This window comes from Lissotriton helveticus, chromosome 1_1 (assembly GCF_964261635.1).
Source record: "Lissotriton helveticus chromosome 1_1, aLisHel1.1, whole genome shotgun sequence".
Taxonomy (NCBI): Eukaryota; Metazoa; Chordata; class Amphibia; order Caudata; family Salamandridae; genus Lissotriton; species Lissotriton helveticus.
In genome coordinates, this window is record NC_136057.1 from 1607979944 (window position 1) to 1608003392 (window position 23449).

The following is a 23449-nucleotide window of genomic DNA, read 5'->3' on the forward strand; positions in this document are numbered from 1 at the left end:
TGGCTGGAGGGGTTGTCTCTAAGGGGAGGGAGTAGCCCCTTCGGACAATTTGCAACACCCACTTGTCCGAAGTGATGTTGCGCCAGTGGTGATGATGGCCTTTGCGTCCACCCACTGGTGTCTGATGGGCCTGAAAGGTTGGACTAGGAAGACTTGGAAGTGGATGCTGCAGAGGTGGACTGGCCTGCCCGCAGGCTCCCTGAACCGGTTTGACGGTTCCCACATCCCCGGCCACGCTGACGTTGTCGCTGCTGTGGCCTGTGGATCTGCGAACGCTGTGGGGCGCCTCTTCCATGGCCACGAAAGGAGAGAAAAGCAGAAGGCGGAGGAGGCCGAGTGGCCAACAGGTCCAAGGACTTGGCTGTAGCTCGGGAGTCCTTGAAGCGCCCCAACGCACTGTCTGCTTTGCTGCCAAAATGGCAAATGCAATCAAAAGGCATCATATCCATCAAGGTGTTCTGGACATCCCCTGAGAAGCCAGTTGTCCTCAACAAGGCATGGCGCCGAAGCACCACCGTCGTGGAAATCAACCTGCCCGTGAGTCGGCGGTATCCAGCCCACAACGTATGGTGAACTTCGCTGCATCTCTCCCGGCCGCAATCGCCAGGGAAATAACTGCCTGGACCTCTCCGGGCAGTTGGGCAGCACCTGCGCAACCATGTCCCACAGAGAGTGGGTATGACAGCCCAAGAGGCATGCGGTGTTCACCGACCGCAGCCCTAAGCTGGTAGATGAAAGCAGCTTTATGCCAAGCTGATCCAGCTTCTTGGATTCCCTATCCGGAGGTGCGGTAGGGAACCAGCTCTGGTAAGCTGAGGCTTGGACAACCAAGCTCTCATGGGTGGGGTGTTGGGTAAGGAAGAGGGGGTCATCCGGAGCCGGGCGATGGCGTCGGACCACGTTCCTATCCAAAGGAGCACCTGTGTTGGGCCTGGACCAGGTGCCCAAAAGAACGTTTGTCAGTGTTTCATTAAAAGGCAGCAAGGGCTCCGAAGAGTTTTCCACCGGTTGGAGCACTTCTGTCAGGAGGTTAGTCCTGATGGCCACCGTAGGGAGTTCGAGGTGGAGAGCCTCGACTGCCCTACGCAACACTACTGTGTAATTGGCTCCCTCCTCCGTAGCCACGGTAGGAGGAGATATCATGCCAGGGTCAGGTGAGGTGTAAAGACCACTGGCATCCCCCAAATCCTCTGCCCAGTCCACATCATAAGCACAGTCCTGTGCTAGAGGGTTCTCAGACCCCTCCCCTTCTTCCCCTTCCTCCGAAGCCTGTGGAACAGAATCAAAATAAGGAGGACGGACATAGGGCACAAAAGGCCCCATCGGTATCGGCGTCGGGCGACATCGATCCGGCACCATGTCCAGGTCAGGGCTGAACCTGGGGACGACGTCATCCCGAGGAGCGGGCGACGTCGGAAGTGGTACCGGGGAGATCGGCGCCGGTGGAGGTGTCACGAGGTCAACTGGCGTTGATTGGGGTCCGATCACGATCCCTGGGGGGCCTGCGGCGTCGGGCCGGAGCCGCCGGCGACACCGGGGCCCGAGCCGCCAGAGATGGTAAAGCAGGACCCCCCGTCGTTCCTGCAGGGCCCGCAGGTGCACCGGCAGTGTCCAGACGGCCCAAACAGTCGGGCCATGGCAGCAAGAAACTCTTGCACCTGAGCAGGCGTTGCCCCTGCACCCAGAAAGGGTTTCTGCGCTTGCTGGCGCGGAATAAGAAAGAACTGACATCAGCACGCGTGGGCGCATCTAAATAGCTCCAGCTATGTCATCCCGGCAACAACGACGCACGCGGAGCTGCACGACGACGCCTACCGACGCGCAGGGGTACTGCTGACGAAATACTTTCCGGATCCAGTATGACGACTGGGGGTAATTCTAAGGTAAGGAATCTATCACAGGTGGAGGAGTGTGGCTCACTGCTTAGAGCGGCAGTCCCTGGTACAGAGGTCTGGCCGGGACCAGGGTTCAAATCCCGCCTCGGCTGATTTGGCGGATCTTGGGCTCATAATTCCTCGGACCTGATTTCTCGCCTCGGTGCCTACTCTGAGCATGAGTCCCACGCTGCAACTCTGGGCAATAGCTTGCTTAACCTCCACAACGGCCCCCTACAGCGTTGGGGATGCCTGGTTGCACCCCGGGGATGCCCAGGAGTGGACATTTCACGGGGAAAAGCCAGGATGGGTTCCCTAGCGGTATGAGTACAGCGCCAGGACACACTGCTTGCCGGGGTATCAGTGCGCTTTACAAATACGTCTACATTTACATCACTACGTGTTTCTTTCAGATTTTGTTTTAATTAATGTCATCAACAAAACATCAGCTTGTAAGGAACTATTAGGATGCTAGATGCCATCATCCCTAGTAACTGCATGAACATTTGAGCTGGCAATGACTGTTGAGGCTGGAACTGACAGAGTAGAGTCTGCATGTTGCGGATTCTGGCCGGATTGGGATATGCCAGAGCCTTTTGTGTATTTAGAGTGGCTCCCAAGTATGCTTCTGTGTTGGAGGGTTAGAGATGGAACTTGGACAGATTTACTGTGAATCCAAAATCGTGGAGCAGCTGCACTGTTTTGTGAGTGTGTCGTAGACAGCTTTGTTGCGAGCTAGTTTTTGTGAGCCAGTAGTCTAAGTATGGAAAGACGTGAATGTGCTGTCTTCGTAGATGAGCTGCGAATACTGCCAGGCATTTGGTGAAAACCCACGGGCAGTAGTGACTCCGAATGGGAGCACTTTGAATTGATAATGTTGGCCCGCTATCACAAACCTAAGGTATTTGTGGTGAGTGGGGTGTATTGGGATGTGGAAATAGGCGTCCCTTAAGTCCAGAGTGGACAGAAAGTCGTCTTGCTGAAGGAGCGAGAACACTTGTTGGAATGTCACCATATGAAAGTGATCCAATTGAATGTATAGATTCAGGTCTCGGAAGTCTAGCATAGGCCTGAGAGAGTCGTCTTTCTTGGGAATTAAGAAGTACAGGGAGTATACACCGGTCCCTTAATATTGTAATGGACTGGTTCTATAGCTCCTTTTTCTAACAGAGAGAGAACTTCTTGCTTGAAGAGGTTAAGATGTTCTTGTGACATTGCATGTGACATTGGAGGAATGTTTGGGGGAGTGTCTGTAAGATCAATGCAGTAATCATATTGGATAATTTGTAGAACCCATCTGCCTGATGTGATTGTATTCCAGACAGGTAGAAATTGGGAGAGACGTCCCCCGACAGGAGTGGAATCATTGGGGGTAGCGGCAGGAAGTCACTGTTTGGTGTTTGCTGGGGAAGTGCGTGTTGAGTTGCCTCTGCCTCTTCCCTTACCTTTGTTACCTCTAAAGGAACCTCTTGATGAAAGTGCTGATTATTGCCCTTGTAAGAGGAGGAGAGATTTTCTGGTGCAATGTTTTTGGAGCCACTCCTGCAAAAGGAGCGACAAAAGAATCCCCTATTGGCGAACACAGTGTCTTTCTTCATTTTCTCTAAGGAGGTGTCCACTGTTGAGCCAAAGAGGTGTTCTTTATCGGATGGTTGGTTGAGAATAGAGGCTTGGACCTTAGGCTTGAACCCTGAGATTCTCAGCCAAGCATGCTTGCGTAGCAGTACGCTGGTGTTAACTGTGCGGGCTGCTGTGTCTGCTGCATCTAAGGCGCACCTAATAGAGGTATTAGTGATTAATTTACCCTACTGAATTAGGTCATTGGCCTTTGTTTTGTGCTCGTAGGGCAGAAACTGCATTAATTTTTCTAGTTCATCGTAATGTGCTCTGTCGTAGCAAGCTAATAGAGCTTGTGCATTTGCAATTTGCCAATGATTGGCAGTTTGCGATGCTCCTCTTTTGCCCGAGGCATCGATTAATTTTGACTCCTTATCAGGAGTAGGGGCCTCACCCGTGGTTTGCGAATTTACGCTCTTGCTTGGGAAACTAACAGGGAGTCTAATGGAAGCTGACCCTTGATGTAAGTGGGGTCAGTAGGTGCTGGCTTGTACTTTTTCTCTACCCTGGGAGGAATAATTCTTGCCCGAATGGGTTTTTAAAAATGACGTGTGTATGGTCAAGCAGTCCCTTGAGCATAGGTAATGTTTGAGTAGATCTCTGAGAGGAACCTAATGTTTCCAACAAGAATTCCACCCCATGGTAATGAGCAGACCTATTAAGTAGCTCTATATACCCTATGTTGTAGTCGGGTCATGAGGTTTTGGAAGGGTATAGATCCGGAGCATTGCCAGTGTTCGGATCTGTGTCATAGTCCTCCCATGAGTCATTAATGTCCTGTGGCCTATCTTCATCCCCATCCCCTCATTTTGGGGATCAGGTGAACGTGGTTGTGGAGAATTTGTGGGTGTGATAAGCAAATTTGGGTCAGTGGGTGAATGGAAGAGATGGGTTAGTACCCACATTCTTGCGCTTTAAAGGAATGTGGTAGTCCTCCTGTAGGCCTATTTTCCTCTTTTCTGGCAGTTTAGCGTGAATATGGCCAGTGTCTTGATGGATGACCAGTTCTTTTTTTTCAGATCCGTGTTTCCAGGTGGAACGTCGAAACGAGGCTCTTTTGATGGCAAAGTTGTTTTTTTCCTGGGCGCCGTAGTTTTCGGTGTCAAAGGTTTTGGCTCCGAAGATTAATTTTCGGTAGCGAGGGGATGGCAACAGCGACGTGCTTTGACTTCGATGCTGAAGGTTTCGGTTTGGGCCGACTGGATCCCTAGCCGAAAGGCTTTGCCTTGTGTTTCGGCACCGAGCCCGAGGGCGGGGCGTCCAAAACTTTTTCTTGGTGCCGACCTTGGCCCGAGGGCAGAGGAAGGACTCGGAGCCTTATTCTTTGGCAAGTGTTGGGGCAGGGGGGTATCTGTACTCACGGACGCTGACCCGGTGTTACTTGCTCCTGTTCTTCCACGTCAGAGTCGGCCTCGGAGATGTGTTCTGCTTCCTCTTCGGCTCCTTGAGCGTGGAACTCTTCTCGATCGGAATCTTCACCAAAGATGTCCAGTGTGGAGCCGCTTTGTTGTTGCATTTTGTGACGTTGAGCCCGACGATTACAGATCGTCTTCTTGGATTGAGATGATCGGCACATGACGCAGTCCTATTCGTCGTGTTCCTGGGATAGACACCATTTGCACACTTTGTGAGACACCCGGGACAGAATTTGAATGAAGTCCGTTCCATCGACTGCTAGCGAGCCGGACGCGGGTAGGCCCAATGGCCCTCCATGAGTTTTATGATCGAAGACTTTGAGTCGAAACAATATGCGGAGAATGGAAAACGCGATCGATAAACAATACCGTCGAGGGTAGTGGATTGCGGGTTGAGGAGAACCCGAGAAACTGTGCCAAACCAGAGCGCCGCAATTCACATTCAAACTCGATGGCAAAAAAAACAATCTAACAATGGAGTTGATGCCCATGCGCACTATCACCGAAAAGAGGAGTCACCTACCTCGTGACTGGAAAAGACTTCTTCGAAGAAAAACAAGGTGCATACATCCAAACCCAACACTAGATGGCAGGAAATGCAAAGCATGTGATCTACAGCTCACATGCCTCGAACATTATGTTCTCAACTGGATATTTGATGCTGCTTGTGGCAGGAGGTCATCAACTTTACGATCTTATGGATATGAAGGGGGAAGCGGTATAGATAAACGGTGAGGGGGTTAACCTTGGTAGAATGTTATGTTATGTTATGTTATTTTTATTTGTACCGCGCACAGCTGCCCCAGCAAAGGGGCGTCCTGGCTGCATTAGAGGTCTCCTTATAAGCTTACCATTTTGAGATGTCAATTGAAGACATTTGTCTGAAGAAGGTGCGCTGATTTATAGTGATCCTTTTGTGAGTGGTCCGAGTATGCAGCTATTTGGAACCTGCAGGGCGGTCTATGCTAGAGTCCTCTGGTGACCTGCAATTTATTGAAGAGCTCTCTGGTCTTGGCAGGATGGTCTAGTTAGTGTTGAGTGGCTACTTAAGAGGACTGGTATAGGCTTTATCTCTGTCATCCAGTTGCCAGCAAAGAAATGGCATTGGGTCCTTTAATACATTATATTCAGGTCCCGGCGATGATGGGGGATTAGTTAATTAATTGATATATGATATGATGTGATTTTATATTCAAATGACGCTAGGGAGGGTAGAGTAAATGTCCTCAATCTAGTGGTTAAAGGTGGGTGGTAGGGAAGACATTGTTCACCATGTCTCTGAAGTGTGGGAGTGCTACGGCTAGAGTCTGATAAATCATTAAGCAGGTTGCAGGTCAACAGGTGCATTGTTATAGTGGTTACTTCTAGTACTGATTAGAGAGGCATGTCTTGTGACTGGGGTAGCATAGTAATTATATTCCACCCCTATGTCAAGGTCACTGCAAGGAAATGTTGGGTGAAACACCACAGTTTGGGTAGGGTGCCTGCATCCATCTTCTCGACATGGTGTGCTGGGTTGGACTGTTGCATAGCTTTGGACTGTGCTTTTACTAGTATAAGGTTTATGGTTTTGTACTCTATCCTAGGGTCAGTGGTAGACCTAATTATCTCAGAATCAACCATGTTTTCACCTCTCCTTTCAACTTTAAATGCTCCTGGATACTTCAAATCTTGACTGGCAATAAGTGCCAGAGCTTGGTGGCTTTTATGGAGAAAGAAGGGCCTCTGATGATTTCTTAAAGTAAAGTGGTGTGAAAATCCATGGTGCTAGCATGGAGCGCAGTATCCCATTTTTTTTTTTATTATTTACACTTAATTTGCAGGTATTGTGATTCTTTTCCTTGAGAGGCTCTGTGGCCAATGCAAAACATTTAAGTACAGGAAGCCAGTGGAGTGTTTGCAAGATTAGATTAGAGTCTTGCTGCAGCATATTAGATTTGTTGAATTTTAAATGGGATAAAACAAGGGTGTCAAGGAATGAGCTCTCGGCATAGTCAAGCTTGGAGATCACATTAGTGAGTTTAGCGTGTAGTTTTTGTTGGTATCGCACTTATTTTGATGTAGCTGATGATGCAACATTTTCCTTAGGCACTATGGCTATAGGCTATAGGCTGGTGTTTGTGCTGTTGTCCATAGGTCATGATCTCTGTCTTCTGAACAAAACTGAGAGATACACTTCAGAACACTAGGGACTGGGTCTTCTTAATAACAATGAACATAAAATCCCCTTAGACCAATTCGGACTTTATTATCAAAACATTAATAATGAGAACATCACATTAAATCAGACTAATGTGCCAGCTGTGAAAAAAGACTAACATAATATATATACAAAAATTTACAATTTATTTGTTCAAAAGATAGGTATCACAATGCACATATATATATAAATATACGGAAATTAAAAAATAAACCGTCCAGCTTATAGGTTTGGAACCCCTTCTCATTTCTCGTCATTGAAATGGTTCAACTACTTTATTTCCTATACGTAATGTGAGTCAGTAGTGTGTTTGAAATAAGGAATGATACTTTATATGCCTTTTGAGGTCTGTTAAGCTGTGCCATTGGGAGAGCTCTCATTATATATTCCCAGCCATCTAAGGCCTGCTACACTCTGCCACTGAAAGACTCATAATGTTATTCTACCTGTTTGATGAGGTCTGCTGAATTCTGGAGGGGGAAGATCTATCACTGGATTCTCTTCAGCGACATGCTATGCCCCATATTTTCAGGGTCTGGTGTGGCGTTGTTTTTTTGATTCATGCTACCCACATTTCGGGCAGCTGGAAGGTAACATGAATACAGCCTGGTAAGAAAATGTGATATTCTCAAAGGCTTTGTTTCAAAATCGCGAACCCACCCTTCCCCTACAGTTCGTATCTTATTGCACTGCAGGTCTTCCATGTGGAGATGTCAGCCTTACCTGCAGTACTGTGGCTTTCGGCACCACCAGCAGCATGTCTGTGCTGGCCTCGTCATCTTCCAGCGTGACCAGATCGTCCAAGGGCCTTGGGTCACCAAAGGTGAAGGGTGAGCTCTGGCCGCATTCTGTCCCATGGCAGTCCACATAGCGGAACTGGTATTGCTGCTCTCCAGGCTTTGGAAGGTAGTATGCTGCAAAGGAAGACAATTCTTTTCACTTCACTCCTTGTGATAGGTGTTCTATGCATGGCTCTAGTTCGCATTTGAGTAGATACAGCTTTACTTAGACACTGGACATGCAGTTTAATGGTTATTCCATCTAGTATACATCTTTGGGATTGCTAGTTTGGTATAGACGTTCAGCAGCAGAAGTACAGGACAGTGACCATTATTGCAGACACTTTTTGTGCACACAAAAGAGTAAGGTGGGAGGCGGAAAGTGAGAAAAGCAGAAGCCAATCATTTGGTATGTAATAATACCAATACTATAAAACCCCCACCCATAATTGGAACATACCCCTTTAACATGACAGGTACATAGCACGAACCACTGCCTGTGGACTCCTGTAATTACTAACCTATATGACTGTAACATATTCTGGCACCGATGGTGGGAGTTGGGGAGGGGGGGTTACTTTTAGCATTTATTGAATAATTGGGTAGGATAGGATAAGAATACCCTATATTGAGACTTCCTGTATTTGATCCTATTCATACCTAGGTCTGCTACAAAGTAAAGGGTTACTTTAAGTGAAATTGAATAACATGGAAAATGTAATCAATGATGTATGTTGTGCGAAACAAAACCCAATAAAATCTGTTTAAAAAAAAAATACTATAAAACCCCCATAACAAGAAGTCATCCCTGCAAGAAAATACTGAGCAGCACGATTAACATACGATGATTTCAATGATAGGGGTAGACACATATCGTAAGGGACCACGGACTCAGAACAACACTAAGGGTACATTTAGAGAAGACAGATGTACAAGAAGTGCGATATACAGTGTTCATGGAAATAGCATACTGCACAGTGCAAGGTCTGACTATAAAAAGACAACCAGATGACCAAAAGATTGAAAAGTTACTTACACCTGTAATTCTATTTCTCCTTTGTGGGAATATGTATTAAAGTCATGAGGAATGAATTGTCCCCCACAGTTTCTGAAGCACTATTTTAAGAGGCTACTCCTAAAGGACATCTTAGAAAAACAATTTAGAACACACTAACTTTAAAGATTATGCAATGCTGCAATGGCGTAATTAATTTTTCTTATGTTGTTTAAAACAAAGACCAAAAAACTATAAATATGTCCCTAGTGAAAATTAAGTGACAGATTGAAACTTTCACAAATCTTTTTAAATGAATAATGGAATCAAACAGAAACACATTCAGCTAGAAGGTAGCAGACTTAGAGGTTAAAAGCAGCCTAGGCTCAAATAAGGAGCCAGTCACACGAGTACCGATCAAGCAGGAAGTAGAAGTCATTCCTATTCAGTTTTAGGGGACCTCAGAATTTATACTGTGTGAAAATATTCACCTCACTGCTACCACCCAAAAGGAGGTGACTTAATAAAGATAGCCATAAAAGAGAATCCAGTGGTTACTGTTAGTTATTCCGAGTATACTCTCAACAAAAAAGACATACATTTACTCTGGTTACTGAGTGATCGATTATATTAATACCATTTAAGTGAGATCATTGGTGCAGGGCCCGTACTCCAGACCGGCGAGGCTACCGACTTGACCTTGGTAAGGTTTGCAGGGCTTGGGGGTCTGTCCATTGCACATGCAGCAGAGCAACGTTTCTGCCTTCTGACATGAACCCCTTAGGCTGCTGCCTTCCCCTCATGGCATCCTGCCTCCAGTGGGCTGGTTGCAGAGCTTTTTGTCTCTGGACCCTCCCCCCCCCTACCCTCTCCCCACCCCCCTTGGCCAAGCGTGATGGACACTCAACCCCTCCTCAGGGGGAGAGTTCTGATCCTACCTTTGGGTCAGTCATGATCAGCAACCACCATCTTGACTGCATCTCTCCATGCCACTCGAATCTTGGCGGCTGGATGACCGTACGCTCCAGGGGCCGCCAATCTTGTTGCCTGCATGTACCGCAGCTTCTTTCTGCCCTCTGGGGAGGGGCAAGACTTTGCCGAGGCCAGCCTTCACCAGCTGGAACTCACGCTCTAGGCACCATGTTCCCTCTGAGGCTAAATCACACTCATTTGAATGTCTGTTTTGATCATCAAAGACTTTGATTGGTGGGAGAAATTATTTCAATGGCAGATGGACCATAAAGTTTCAGAAGGTATTTTGGTACAGTGATTCTTTCTCAGCAAATGTACACCTTTTGAGCTTTCAAGTAGGATAGAGTTGCATCTACTGTGTGAAAGGAGAAGTCCTGATATAAAGAAACCCCACTGATAAACCTATTTTGGTTGACACCACCATTACAATGATAACTAAGCTTCTGGCATTAGAGTGAGATTGTCTCCCCATTTGCCAGAGAATGGGGTTCAATGATTAATCTAGTCACTGTTAACATGGGCACATGTTGAGACATGCATTCAAAACTAGCAAGATGCACAAAGCCATGAAGGACAACAGAGATGAGATTTGACAAGCAGTTGGGTATGGTAGCTTGACAAGAATTTGGCATGTGATTTGAAAAGAAACATTTCTCTCCTCCAAAGAAAACATTCTTGCTTCTTGAGCCTGAGACCTGAATTGGGGGTGATAATGGATTGTTATGATTGACTGCCCGAAGAGAACAGACATTTTTTGGAAAGCTTGCACAGCACTTTAGCACAGCAAGATTGTTATTGACCAGCGGTCTATGTATGGAAAAATGAAGAATATAATTTACCTTAACTAATCACCAATTGATGGATTCTCTCAGGGTGGATTTCTAGTCACTCAGTGCAATTCTGTACTAGTAATTTTTTTACATAGATAATTCCAAGACTCTCCAATGCATATGGGCAATCAGGGTAGGAATGGAATATGTGCCCCTGTAGGTTAGAGGTGCACATTCAATCCCCTTGATGAAGATTTGATTCATTCTGCTTTAGAGCAATTGTTTTTAATTTTTCTTCCTTCACCAATTGATTTGATGTCGCTTTTTCAAACACGATTGCAATGTCAGTAAATTCCCCTTCCTTTTCTTGTGATTTGGAACACGCTGCACAACTTATTTTTGAAGTAGTAAGATGACTTCATAAAAAAAGGTTTAAGTGGAACTGAGACAGCTCTCTTGATGGAGGTGAGGACTCGAACCTCCTAGAATATACATTTTGCTAAATTGTTCGTCCGCATCTGTCTCTTGTTATGTCTAGCAGTCTCCGGTTTCCAAAGTTGACAGGTTGACTAATGGTAAAGCCAACGTTTTTCTCCAGTTGTAGGCATCCACACTACCACTGAGAGATGTTGTATGCCTGTTCCGGTTGTATGACGATCCATCGCGTGCAACGTCCTCGCGGGCGTTCGCATCGCGGACAAAACATCGCAATGGCACTTACATCGGCCATTTTCTCATCGCACGACGTTGCGCCGCAAATGCGGCCTTGAAACAGGATCGGGTGTCACATCGGCGACATAACATCGCGCGACATGACAACGCTAGATTTTTTTGTAGTTGTACTCGAGAAGCCTTTCTCTCCCGGCTCAGCCGCCCCTCAAGAAAAGTTGATTATTTCCAACACTGATGTCACTTCCCCAGCAGTACAATGCGATAATATTAAAAATGTCTGTCCCTGCTACGGAAACTCATTTTATCTGTGCTGCATCTATTGCAATGCCAAATGTCCTGTCCCTGGCTTTGTTACCCCCACCCTGCGGAAACTAGCTCCTTGTTAATTTGTGGCCAGCCACCTACTCATCCAGCTCACGAACAGATGAATCGATATCAAAACACAATACAGCATTACAACTTTCTGTGCTGCCAGTCTAAAACTACTTACTCCAAGTCCCCCTGAATATTTAAGTCCAAAGGTGGATGCCAATTTAATGCTCACGAACTCCGCCTTTCAACACGGCGGCGCTCCACTCAGGCAAACCACGTAGCACCCAGAAGTGAACTGAAAGCATGTTCATTCTAACAATCAGGGCACCCCTCTTCAGGAGAGAAGCGCCTAGAAGTAGTGCAGGTCATGCTACTTATATTCACACATCTCATATGTATGCAAAGTGCCAGTGCCGCCTCATTGCATACATAGCATCGGTGCTGTGAACCCTCGGAGACCTCTCACTAACATATAGTAAGGCTCGTGGCATGAAAGCCATTTGTTTTTGCCTGTATTTGGTTCCTGTCTCCTGTAGGGTCGCCACGAGCAGCGCTGACCTCGCCACGAGCAGCGCTGACCTTCAGGGGGGCTGGAGGCGAGGGGTCTGCGCACAATGTAGGATTGTAATAGCTGCCAAAAAGATAAATGGATTAGTCACATTTACATGACATTGAATTTTTGTGTTGCAAGTAATGCACACAATAAATGATCATTTAATGTGTTTCGAAGGAAGTGAATAGTCGTGAAGGACAATATTAAGAAGAAACAGGTGCGTAAATGAAAGCAGGCCGTGTGGGCTGACTGCTAGCTATGCCGACTTTAGTGCTGTTAACCAGGGTTAGAGCCTCCTATCAAGTCGCCAGTGCTTTAATTACTTTTTATGTATTTACAGTGATATTACAAGATATTTTATAATGGCGCAGATGTAAATATTTATAAGACACAGGGTGAATGCATGGCGGATGGATGTGTAATAATGGATGCATGGATGGGTGCATAGATGGATGGATGCACGAATGGGTGTATGGGTGTATGGATGGATGCATTGATAGATGGGTGGATGCATGGATGGATGGATGCATGGATGGGTGTATGGGGGTGTATGGGTGGATGGATGGATGCATGGATGGGTGTATGGATGCATGCATGGATGGATGGATGCATGGATGTGACTAATCCATTTATCTTTTTGGCAGCTATTTCCAGATTTCATGTAGGCGACGGTCAAATTAATGAAAAAAGAAGGGTCTGTGAAAGTTCGAGCATCACATTTAGGTGTAGCACTTCCGACTTACTCACTGGGCCTTCGTAGAAGAGTGCAAAAGTTTAAAATTTACAAGCAGTTAAGCAAATCTGGGCAACTTTCACTCCGTTTTCAGTTGCATATATTGGTGTACCTATTTAACCGAATGGCACTGTTTACTGTTTCCGATGCCATTTTTTATGTACAAGAATAAGTACTGGTATTCAACCATAGTTGCAGCCAGCCAATGGGTTTATTAAATATGATGCTTGAATCAGATGTTTATTATACACCCATCCCACCCACCCACATCCATCCATCCACCCATCCCACATCCATCCACCCACCCACTCATCCATTAATCCACCAACACCCATACACCCATGCCACCCACCCACATCCATCCACCCATTCTACCCACCCACATCCATCCATTTAGGAACAAAATTCTGGTCGTATATCATTTTGGCATGAGTGGAGGCTCGAACCTTGTCTGCCAGCACCAAAGTCTGGCAACCTATCCGTCAGACAACATATCTTTTTTTATTTATTGACGTATTGTACGTGCCGGCTTGAATCCGCACAATTCCGCTCGCATATGCGCTGCTTTAATAATGCAATGTATGTTCAATGTACTGAAAAAACTTAATTGCCATTTTCTGAACACAATTCTGGTCGTTTTTATTTATTGACGTATTTCAGACCACATATCTGTTTTTTATTTATTGACGTATTGTACGTGGCAACCATATCTTTTTTTATTTATAGAAAATGCGGTAAAGAAATGTCTCTTCTTTAATAAACAAGCTCTTCCTAAATAAACAAGCCGTGCGAAATGCTAGTCTGCTCGCGGTAAAGAAATGTCTCTTCTTTAATAAACAAGCCGTTTCTCGTAATGTCTCTTCTTAAATAAACAAGCCGTGCGAAATGCGAGTCTGCTCGTATCTGTTAATGTTCCAATAAGCGATTGCCGATGTAATGGTTAACGATGTACAAGGAAATGCGATGTACTTGCATGCGTCCTGATGGCATGCGATGTGATGTCGTGCACGATGTAACAGCAGCGATGCACTGTCAGCGCGATGCGATATATCCGCTGTAAGCGGTGCTTCCCGCCTGTTCCTCTTACAAGTTTTCTGAGCTGGTACACTGTCATCGGTTGAGGTTAATATTGTCGCTGGCTCTGAGGGATGTAAATTCAATGTTGGTACGAACTACAATCGCAAGACTTCTAATGTTGCCTATGAGCCTCTTTCTTTTTATGATGGCCCACAGACTTTGGACTGTTTGCTTCCTTCTTCTTCTGAATTTTTTATCATCTGCATGGTGGCCAAATAAGGATGGTCTCAAAAACAGAAGATTCAAAATTGTTTGCTTGCCATCTGATTTTAATCCTGAGAGATGCAACCAGGAAGATCTTCTTAGGGCAGACCATGGTAGTACTCATGAGCTGCAAGTACTGGTAAATCTGCTGTAGCAATTCTTAAAGGGTTCAAAACAACATGTCTTTGTTAACACCTTCCATGCGGGACTAATTCCCCCGCGGTGCGGGGGAGAGGGGGTGCGCGCACGGCGCCGCGGTGCTTGTGACGATCCCAGCTTGTCATGCTGCACAGTGGAGCTGTGCTCATGACGAGCTGAGCTCGTCACGACTCCGCCCACTCCCATGGAACGCCCGCACAGGAGGGGAATTAGCCCGTGGCAGTTATGACGAGCTGAGCTCGTCATGAGCACAGCTCCACTGTGCCTCATGACGAGCTGAGCTCGTCACGACTCCGCCCACTCCCATGGAACGCCCGCACAGGAGGGGAATTAGCCCGTGGCAGTTATGACGAGCTGAGCTCGTCATGAGCACAGCTCCACTGTGCCTCATGACGAGCTGAGCTCGTCATAAGCGTCGAAGAGGTTAAGGACTGCACAGCAGTTGTCACTAGGCTATTGCAGAAGATCATCCACAAACCTCTGAAGTAAGTCCCACAGTAGCAGTGGCGTAAGACAGTCCCCCGCAGCCCCCGTGGTGCAGGGGGGACCCCAAGCTCCGTGGGGCACCATTAGCAAAGTACTTTGGTCGGAGCTCTCCCGATCGTGTCCAGAGGGGGCCCCTCCACATGTCTTGCAGGGGGGCCCCTTCAAGTTTAGTTACGCCAGTGCACAGTAGATGATTCTACCAGTCTAAGTGGGCTAGAACACTAGTCGCTTTCATAGAGCTTGCTGCAGCTGCATTACTTTCTGAATAGGGAATTTAATGTTAATGTTATAGTTTCCTCATCAGGCGGTACAGTTGATAAGAGTACAGTCATATGTTGTTTCCTGGCAGATCCTACCGTTACTACATTTTGTCAGAGGGTATGCCTCAATACACATGGAAGCAGGTAAGAGGCCTGCGCTTCTTTGTAAGCTTTGGCACTGCTGCTTTAATAGGCTTTAGAGGGCTCTTTTGTAGTGAGGAAAATGAATGTTTTCAGTATAGAGTGGCCATCTGAAAGTTAAAAATATAGGTAACAAAGTTAGTAAATACAATGAGACTTTTGTTGAGTCTGAGCGTGTAGGAATGTCATGTTCAAGTGAATACTTTGTATGAGGAATATGAGCTCTCCCATGATAGCCGCAATGATGCCTTATTTTTTAGGATTATGACTATGAAAACAATGACATCTTCTTAGGGTGTTCTGCTTGGTATATGAAACACTTTCTCTTTGGAGTTTCACAATAACAAAAGGGTGGACCCTTGCAGACCCATATGAAAAGAACCAGGAAGCATGGAAGAAATGATCTTCTCATCAAGCTCTTATATTAAAACAGCACCCAGAAAATAAACCATATGGTGCAACATGATAGCGCGAAGGTGGTATGTTGTGCACTACAAGTTCTGAACACACAGAGGTATCCCAGGGAGACGGAGAAAGGGAGGAAAGAAGTGCAAACTCTTATTGTATTATAAAAAACCTGATGAACACATAGATCATATGTTTCACGGTGCAAATGGTGATATGAAAATACTCTGGGGGAGTCATTTGTGCAGTACAAGGTCTGAGCTAATAAAGACAACCAGGGGACACTAAGAAGCTTAGATGAGCAGTGGAAGCTATGATTGTATAATGACAACTGATAAACACACATTACATTGCTAAGCGTGCGTTGTCTATGGATCAGTAAACTGAGAAATCAGCGAGACAGATATGAAGTGAGAGCTTTGACCAGTGATATACATATGTTCAGATTAAGACACAAGTGTTTCAAAACTAAGTGAATATCACCAGTGGATGGATATAATACACTCAAGTATCACAGGATAATTGTGTTTTTGCCATGGATCCTTTTACATTCCTAACTAGGGTTCATTAGTTCAAAAGATGAATCTTGCTGAAACTCTTTGTCTATGTGCAAATTCATAAAATCCTAATTGTCAAATATTGCTCAGCCCTGGGTCCATCTCATGAGCTATCCAGTGCTAAAGGTCTCCCCGAATAACTGTATGGAATCCGATTCAGCCAGAGGTGAAAGGCTCCATATGGCCAGTCATTACCACAGATCAGTAGCAGCTGCTTCCGGATAGGAGTGGTGGTGGAGGTAATTAAAAACTAAAAACACTTACCTTTTTGCCAGCCGCCACCTCTCCTCCGTCTTCTTCAGCTTCTTTCTTTCTGCAGTCCCAGCAGCAGGAAGCAGCCAGCAAACTGTCTCTCCATTGCCAATCACACCGCTGCAATGCAGCGTTGTGATTGACCTGAGCGACGAGGATCGGCGCTCAGACGGGGACTGGGAGGGTTTGCATGTTCCTCACCAGGCTGTGTAATGCAGCCTGGTGAGGAAGATGCAGAGTGCGCATGACTGTTAGAACTGCCCGATAGGGTCGGTCAAGCAGTCACGCCCACTTAAGGAGTGACAACCACTCCTTCCTTGCTCAGTTCAATAGGAACAAGCATTGGCATAGCCAATAGGTCTCGCCGTTGGGATCTTTTAAGTGTTTAGCTAGAGCTTTTGGCTAAGCCAATGTGTAAAAGTTATGTTGTAGAAAAGTGTGGCTGCTGTCTAGCATATTGAAAAGTTGTAATACATTTTAAAACAAATGTTGGTTCCTCTGGTGCACTTCGACAAGTGCAGATTTCTACATTTATCACTATTAAAAGCACGGACACTGTGGACTACATCTGGATTAAACAAACATTGGAGTTAGTTTGAGCACGATAGGAGTTGCACAATTGCACAGGAAGCAGCAACGTGTGGTAAAACATGGATGAGTGGAAGCTCTCAAACACACCAATGATGGACCTGTGTGCCACAAGTGAGCAGGAAGGGCTCATTCACAATGTTCTGCACAACATACTCCTTATACAAGACTCACCACGGAATATACAAACACCGACTCTAGTGCCAGAGATAAAACCCTGACGTGGACACTTCTGTTCATCATTTGTGAACTAGTAGACCAAGGGTGCCCAATACAAGTTCAGGGGGGCAGCTCTATGCTACATCTTTGGACCTAAATAATGACTTTGTAAACAAGTCACATCTAGTGCCGTGGTATGCACAGTGCCTCCGATGGTTGGAGCTTTAGACACTAATGAAGTAGTAGTAGGGCTGGATTGCATGGAATAGTCCAATAGAAGCCACACCTAAACAAGGAAAAAGAAAGAGAATGAGGAAGTGGTAGAATTACACTGTGAAAAGACAAGAAGTATAAGAAAGAGAGAATGAAAGTAAAAAAGAACTCAAAAAAACTTGAAACTGGCCAGTTGTGGTCAAGTTACCAAACCATAATCCACGCCACCTGCACACTGCTCCTCGCTTTACACATGGTGTCACTAAAGACATTGTTGATGGCATAATTGATGACATCACTCGAAATACTTAACAAAGTGTGGGATTATATTAAATGTTCAACAGGGAATCAGAGAACAATTCTAAGATTTGCAGGGCAGTCCAGAGGATCAGCATGCCTGATGGCAGGAAAAAATAATTTTCGTCTCAACCCAGGCATGTCTCCGAGATGTACCTACAGGTGCTCAGCCATCGGTCACAAGTCCAAAAGCTTGTGCTATAAACACAAGACAGTCATAAAATTTATGACAGCGCGTGTCACAATCACAGCAAAAACATAAGTCAGGTCGGACAGTGTCAGTGTCCCAAACAGTGCCACAGACCACAAATGCGCTCAGCTGATGTTGTGCTCACAGTCAGTGCCTAAGACCATACACACACTCAGCTGATGCTGTGCTTAAAGCCAGTGAAGTGACACAGATCACACAAGAGCTCTGCTGATGCCGTGCTCAAAGCCAGTGAAGAGACACAGACCACACAAGAGCTCTGCTGACGCTGTGATCAAAGCCAGTGCAGTGCTTCAGGTCACACACGCATTAAAAGTCAGTGAAATGGCACACATCACACTAGAGCTCTGATGATGCCGTGCTCAGTCAGTGAAGTGACACAGATGACAGATGAGCTCGGCTGATGCAGTGCTCACCTTCCGAGTAGCGGCAGACTGGGCTCTTACCATGTTGTTCTCCTCGCCTTCACTGATGATCAATCAGCTGGGCTTCCTGCCTAATAGAGTTCAGGGAGCCACTCGGGTGAGCAGGTGGCCGCACACAGACTTCTGCAGACACACAGCCTCACACACAGGCAGACGCCCTCAGGGGCAGACAAGTGCAGAGGATTGAGCCTAAATCCACTGGGTCGTTGCCCCCGCTTTAAAGCCCAGGGGCAGTCCTTTAGATAATATACCCCTATTGGAGGCTTTCATATACGCAGATAACCAACTCCTCCAAGCCATGGCAGCTCAATCAACGATTTGGCTCCTACCTACCCTGCACACGGCCAAACACCTCAAAGTCAGCCTAGGCGAGTTTGCGCGCTGTGCCTGCTATAGCCAGACAGGTGAAGACACCAGGAGGAGGAGCTGGAGGCGTGGGAGAGGCAGGCTTGTGGCGTTCATAGACCCTGGTGTCAGACCAGCACGTGCGGAAGGCGCAGTGTGTCCTTAGAGGGCAGGGCTTGGAGGACGTCACTCGTTGACAGAGCACAGTGACGCTGATGACGGGATCAATAATTGAACCTACTTCCCCCAAACAGTGGCGAGCTGGCCGCCAATACCTAATTCCCCCATTACACCACATTGTAGCAAAATAAAATAAAATATGATTATATGAAAAGGGAAGTAGAGATGGAGTAGCGACGAGCAGGGTCACGTAAGAAGACACGATGAGGAATGCAGCCTGGATGCCGTGAGAGTGAGGTGCAGAGTGGAAAAAACAAGCACAACTGCAAAACTTAAAGCGAGCGTGCTAATTGAAAAGAATATTAGGAATGTTAGGCATGCAGCTGGCATCCGCCCGTGCTGCTACTCCCTCCCGAGCACCCTAGGCCAGAGAAGGCGGGACATGCACCCGCCTTGGGCAAATTGCATGCTGTCTTTCTTAGAAAGACGCATGCAAAGCCCAAAAGCAAGTGATAAAAAAAAAAGCACAAGCACGAGCGTGTGTTTGTAGTTTAAAAGCCCTTACTAAATGCCTCGCAGAGCAGCCCATGTGCGCTGGCAGACGCGAGACCTAAAAATATTAATAACAGTACGTTATTATCATTGTATTTTTCCCTATGAGCAGTGGGGCGATACTCCTCCGCCACAGTGGCGGAGCCACCACTGCACCTAATTATGAGAGGAAGGGAACTATGTAATGCTGTACAAGTCCATGAGGCAGGGGCGTAACACAGGCCCCCACAGCCCACGCGGTGCGGGGGGGCCCGAAGCTCCAGGGGGCCCCCTCGGCACTGCACTCTGTCCAGAGAGCTCCTAATTGAGCCCCGGAGGGGGCCCCTCTACATAACTTGCAGGGAGGCCGCCTCAATTTTCGTTACGCCAGTGCCCTGAGGCTGTTCAGTTTCCCTGGTGCAAGTCTCTTCATCTCTCTATGACACAGAGCCAAGAGCTGAAAAGCTCTATATCCATAAGCAAATGCCCCAAGTCCACCTCATCTTAGACAAGAGTCTCTGCATGTCTGTCTCAATCCTGACTCCGTCCAGTCACAGAGGTGAAGTGCTCACTGGCCCTGTGTGAATCCCAGTGTTCAATTCAAAAGCGGAGTGAAAGGTTTTGTGCCTCAAAACACACTTCATTGGCCAATAAAAAAAGGATATGAAATATTCTGCACAAGCAGTATGACTCTTTGTCACAATGAGGGCTTACTTTACAACTTTTGGCACAGTAAATCTAAATCCAGTGTGCTGAATGTTCCTCCTCTGACAAGGGAGCATTGGAAAATTCACCATAATAAATGGTCTCTGCCTAAGTGATTAAATCTACCACTGGAATAGCTCACAGAAGAAAGAAATGCAAATGGAAAATCCAGCACTTTCTGCCAGAGGTTACCACCAGCAGTTATTGCATGAGACTGGGATTCTTTGACACCTCCCACACTGACCTGTTCTGCTGCTGCTTTATTTAAAAGAGCAGTGGAAGACAGCTGATCATTCCTTTTTTGTTTCCACAAAGATCCATAGAAACACCTTCTGTCCAATCAAACGTTGTAGAGAGGAATAGCAACAGGTGGGCGGAGCCTGAGTCTTACTCTCAGTATTGGTTCTTAGAGCTCTCTTTCTGGTGATCACATAAGATCTAGCGACACCAATGCTGCCAAGATGATATAAGAAAAGTCTCACATTTCAATACAATAAAAATGATTTAGTACAACAGATTAAAAACCTGTCTGTCCTCCACCGTCATCGCTCCCAACCTCCACTGACTTTATAGCTAGAGCTGTACAGACCTTGAAACTGGACGCTGCAGTGAAGTGAGTTCCCTTCGCCGCTGCCATCGTGGGCTGCAGACCAGACGAAGGTGGAATAGTCCTTCACGGAGGTGGCATCCACCTGGAAGAGAGGGGGAGGGAGAGATGTAACTCAATAGAGCCAAGGAGGGATGACGTTTTCCAGCTCTGTGTGGCCAGTGTAAACACTGATGCTCTGATTGAAGTCTCTGGAGCAGGAATTGTTTTTGGAGACATATACCTAAAAGGAGTACACCCTGGGTGGGATTAACAGTGTTGAAAAATACAATTAAAATCTTTCTGATGAAAGACCAGCTTTATTGCAAATTATCAATATTTTTCTTAAAGTAGGCGGTTTTCTGAAAAGTAGAACTCTTTGAACGAAAAACCACAACAGGTCTTGCTAATACGCCAGTGGTTGGATGGAAGGAAATAAAGCACTAACTTGAATCCACAGCAGAAAGAAAGGGGCAGAGAAATATAAAACACAGAGCAAGTCTCTTCTTTATATAACAATAAACGTGTTTCTGCACTACAACGATCCAAAGACAAAAGAGAATTAATCACCAAAATGAAAGTCTATCGTGTTTCTGAAATCTCATACCGATAAGTGTCCTAGAGGATTCAAGCCCTAACCAAGGAGGCTGTATAAAGTGCAAAGCCCTTCATTCATCATGTGTCAGAAACGTCCATCCACAAAGGGTTTGGAGACTTCGACTTCTAGCCTACCATGAATTCAGTTCATTTAGTCCAAGACACTTCAGTTCTACACAGAGTCCTACTCTTTGGGCAACTCGAGGGTTTCCCCTCCTCAGGGACTCCTTCCTGTCTGGGCTTCTGAGACTTACACTCTCCTGTGAACTTTTTCTATTGGGGAATCGGAGACTTTCCCTCCATAAGTGATCCTTAATCAGGGGAGCCTAAGATATGTCCTCTCCTCAGTGACTCCTACTCATTGGGGCCCTGTATGGTTCTATTCCTCAGTGACTCCTATGTAACAGGTCCTCAGAAACTTCCACCCATCAATGAACACTTTCCACTAAGTCTTCGGAGGCTAATAAAACTCAGTGACTGCTTCACTTTAGGGCCTCAGACTTCCCCCTGTCAAGTATTTAAAAAAACAAATCAACACCCAATTGGGATACTACCGCCCTTCAAACAAATGGTTGCAGCCACATTTCAAAACCAAGCATTTTTCATGAGCTGATGAGCAGGTAATGGTTGGCTTATGAGTGAAGCTGATACCACTGGACTCAAAAGTTATTAAACAAGTAAACTCATACTTGTAACTATTCAGGTATGAATGCGATATACAACAGTGGCAGATGTCATAACTAGGAGGAAGCTAGTTCCCCAGCCCAACTACTATGATGACTACAAGTGCTATTATAAAAGATGACTTTGGAAACAAGGAATTATATGCATGAGAGAGGGCACCTGCCTGGCAGAATTTGAGCCCAACTAAAGCCTTCCCCGCACTAGATGCCCATGCACAACATGGAGATGGATATCCTTACCTTGAAGATACCAATCCAGTCGCTGGCAGACCAGGCAATGTTGGGGGGCAGGGTGTAGTGGCACTCCACCTTAGTGTTGGGGATATAGGTACTTGCCACATTCAGGAACGCAACCCCTAGCAGGGTCTTGTCAGGTGCCACCGCGCTCACAAAACTCTCTTCCATTGTGTCCAACAAAGAAAAGTCTCTTCTCTACCTATAATGGAAAACAAACAGCGAGTTGCTAAACAGAAGGTAATATCAGTCAATTCAACTAATGAGTGATGCCTATTCCAAAATAAGGTTCTAGTTTAATCTCAACATCCATAAAAGAGGGGTAGACCACGTTTGTCCATTAGGGACAGAATATCAAGGTAAACACTGGCTATGAAAAGAACTTCAATTTAGAATTAGTTTACTCAAAATGCATCTTTTGTGGATACCCAGAAAATCTGAGCAGGCTATACTGGATCTCCACTTGACATCTCTTTTGGTGAGGTAGCAACCTCTGTCTCCTCGTCATGCTACTTTTATGATCTAACCAGTTCGATCTTTTTGTATCATCAACAATCAAACTTTATTTAGGCAAATGCTGCCATAAAAGCACAATAATAAACATTTGTGGATATATCAGCATAAAATGGCGTAATAAAATTGAAAAGCAATTTCAACAGTTACTCTCTAGCGTTTAAACACTAGGGGCCAGATGTAGGTAAATTTTATTTTCCGACCTCTTAAATACCGAGTCATACCGACTCGGTATTTCAGAGGTCGGAAAATAAAAATACCGAGATGTAGGTAATTGCAGATGTGCAATTACCGAATCGGAAACAGTCGGTAATTTCCGATGCGGTAAATACCGACCAGTTAATGCCCATGCATTCCTATGGGCTTTGAAGCCCATAGGATTGATTGGGCATTTACCGGTCGGTATTTACCGCATCGGGAAATACCGACTGTCACAAGGGTGCAGGGGGTGTCACTTTGACACCCACTGGCACCCCCAAAAGAGGCTCGGGTGCCATGTGGCAGGCATACCTGCCCTAAGGGCAGGTCTGCCTGTCATATGGCATAGGTGTGCATGCACACATGTGCATGCACACCAGAATCGGTATTTTACCATCAAGTATTATTTGATGGTAAAATACCGATTTTGTACTGCTTGTGGGACTCAGAAGAGTCCCACCTACATACCAATTTACCGGTATCCGTAATGTTACCGACTCGGTATTTTACATACTCGGTAAATTTACCTATCGGTAAATTTACCGAGTCTGTAAATTACAGGGACCTACATGTCAAATTGCTTTTACCGGGTGGTAACGGCCGAATTCGGCCGTT

The 23449-nt window shown here is 46.0% G+C and overlaps 1 protein-coding gene across 4 annotated transcripts in view; it reads right to left on the reverse strand.

Annotated features, from left to right (window-relative positions):
* Positions 1 to 23449, reverse strand: part of CALCOCO1 (calcium binding and coiled-coil domain 1) — a 263977-nt gene that overhangs the window by 157524 nt on the left and 83004 nt on the right. For all 4 annotated transcript variants that reach the window (XM_078688018.1, XM_078688026.1, XM_078688043.1 and 1 more), the window contains exons 2-4: positions 22130 to 22325; positions 20613 to 20715; positions 7830 to 8020 (exon numbers count right to left, since the gene is read on the reverse strand). In XM_078688018.1, the coding sequence (XP_078544144.1) occupies positions 7830 to 8020; positions 20613 to 20715; positions 22130 to 22294 (459 nt within the window). In that variant the 5' untranslated portion in view covers positions 22295 to 22325. The remainder of the gene's footprint in view (positions 1 to 7829; positions 8021 to 20612; positions 20716 to 22129; positions 22326 to 23449) is intronic.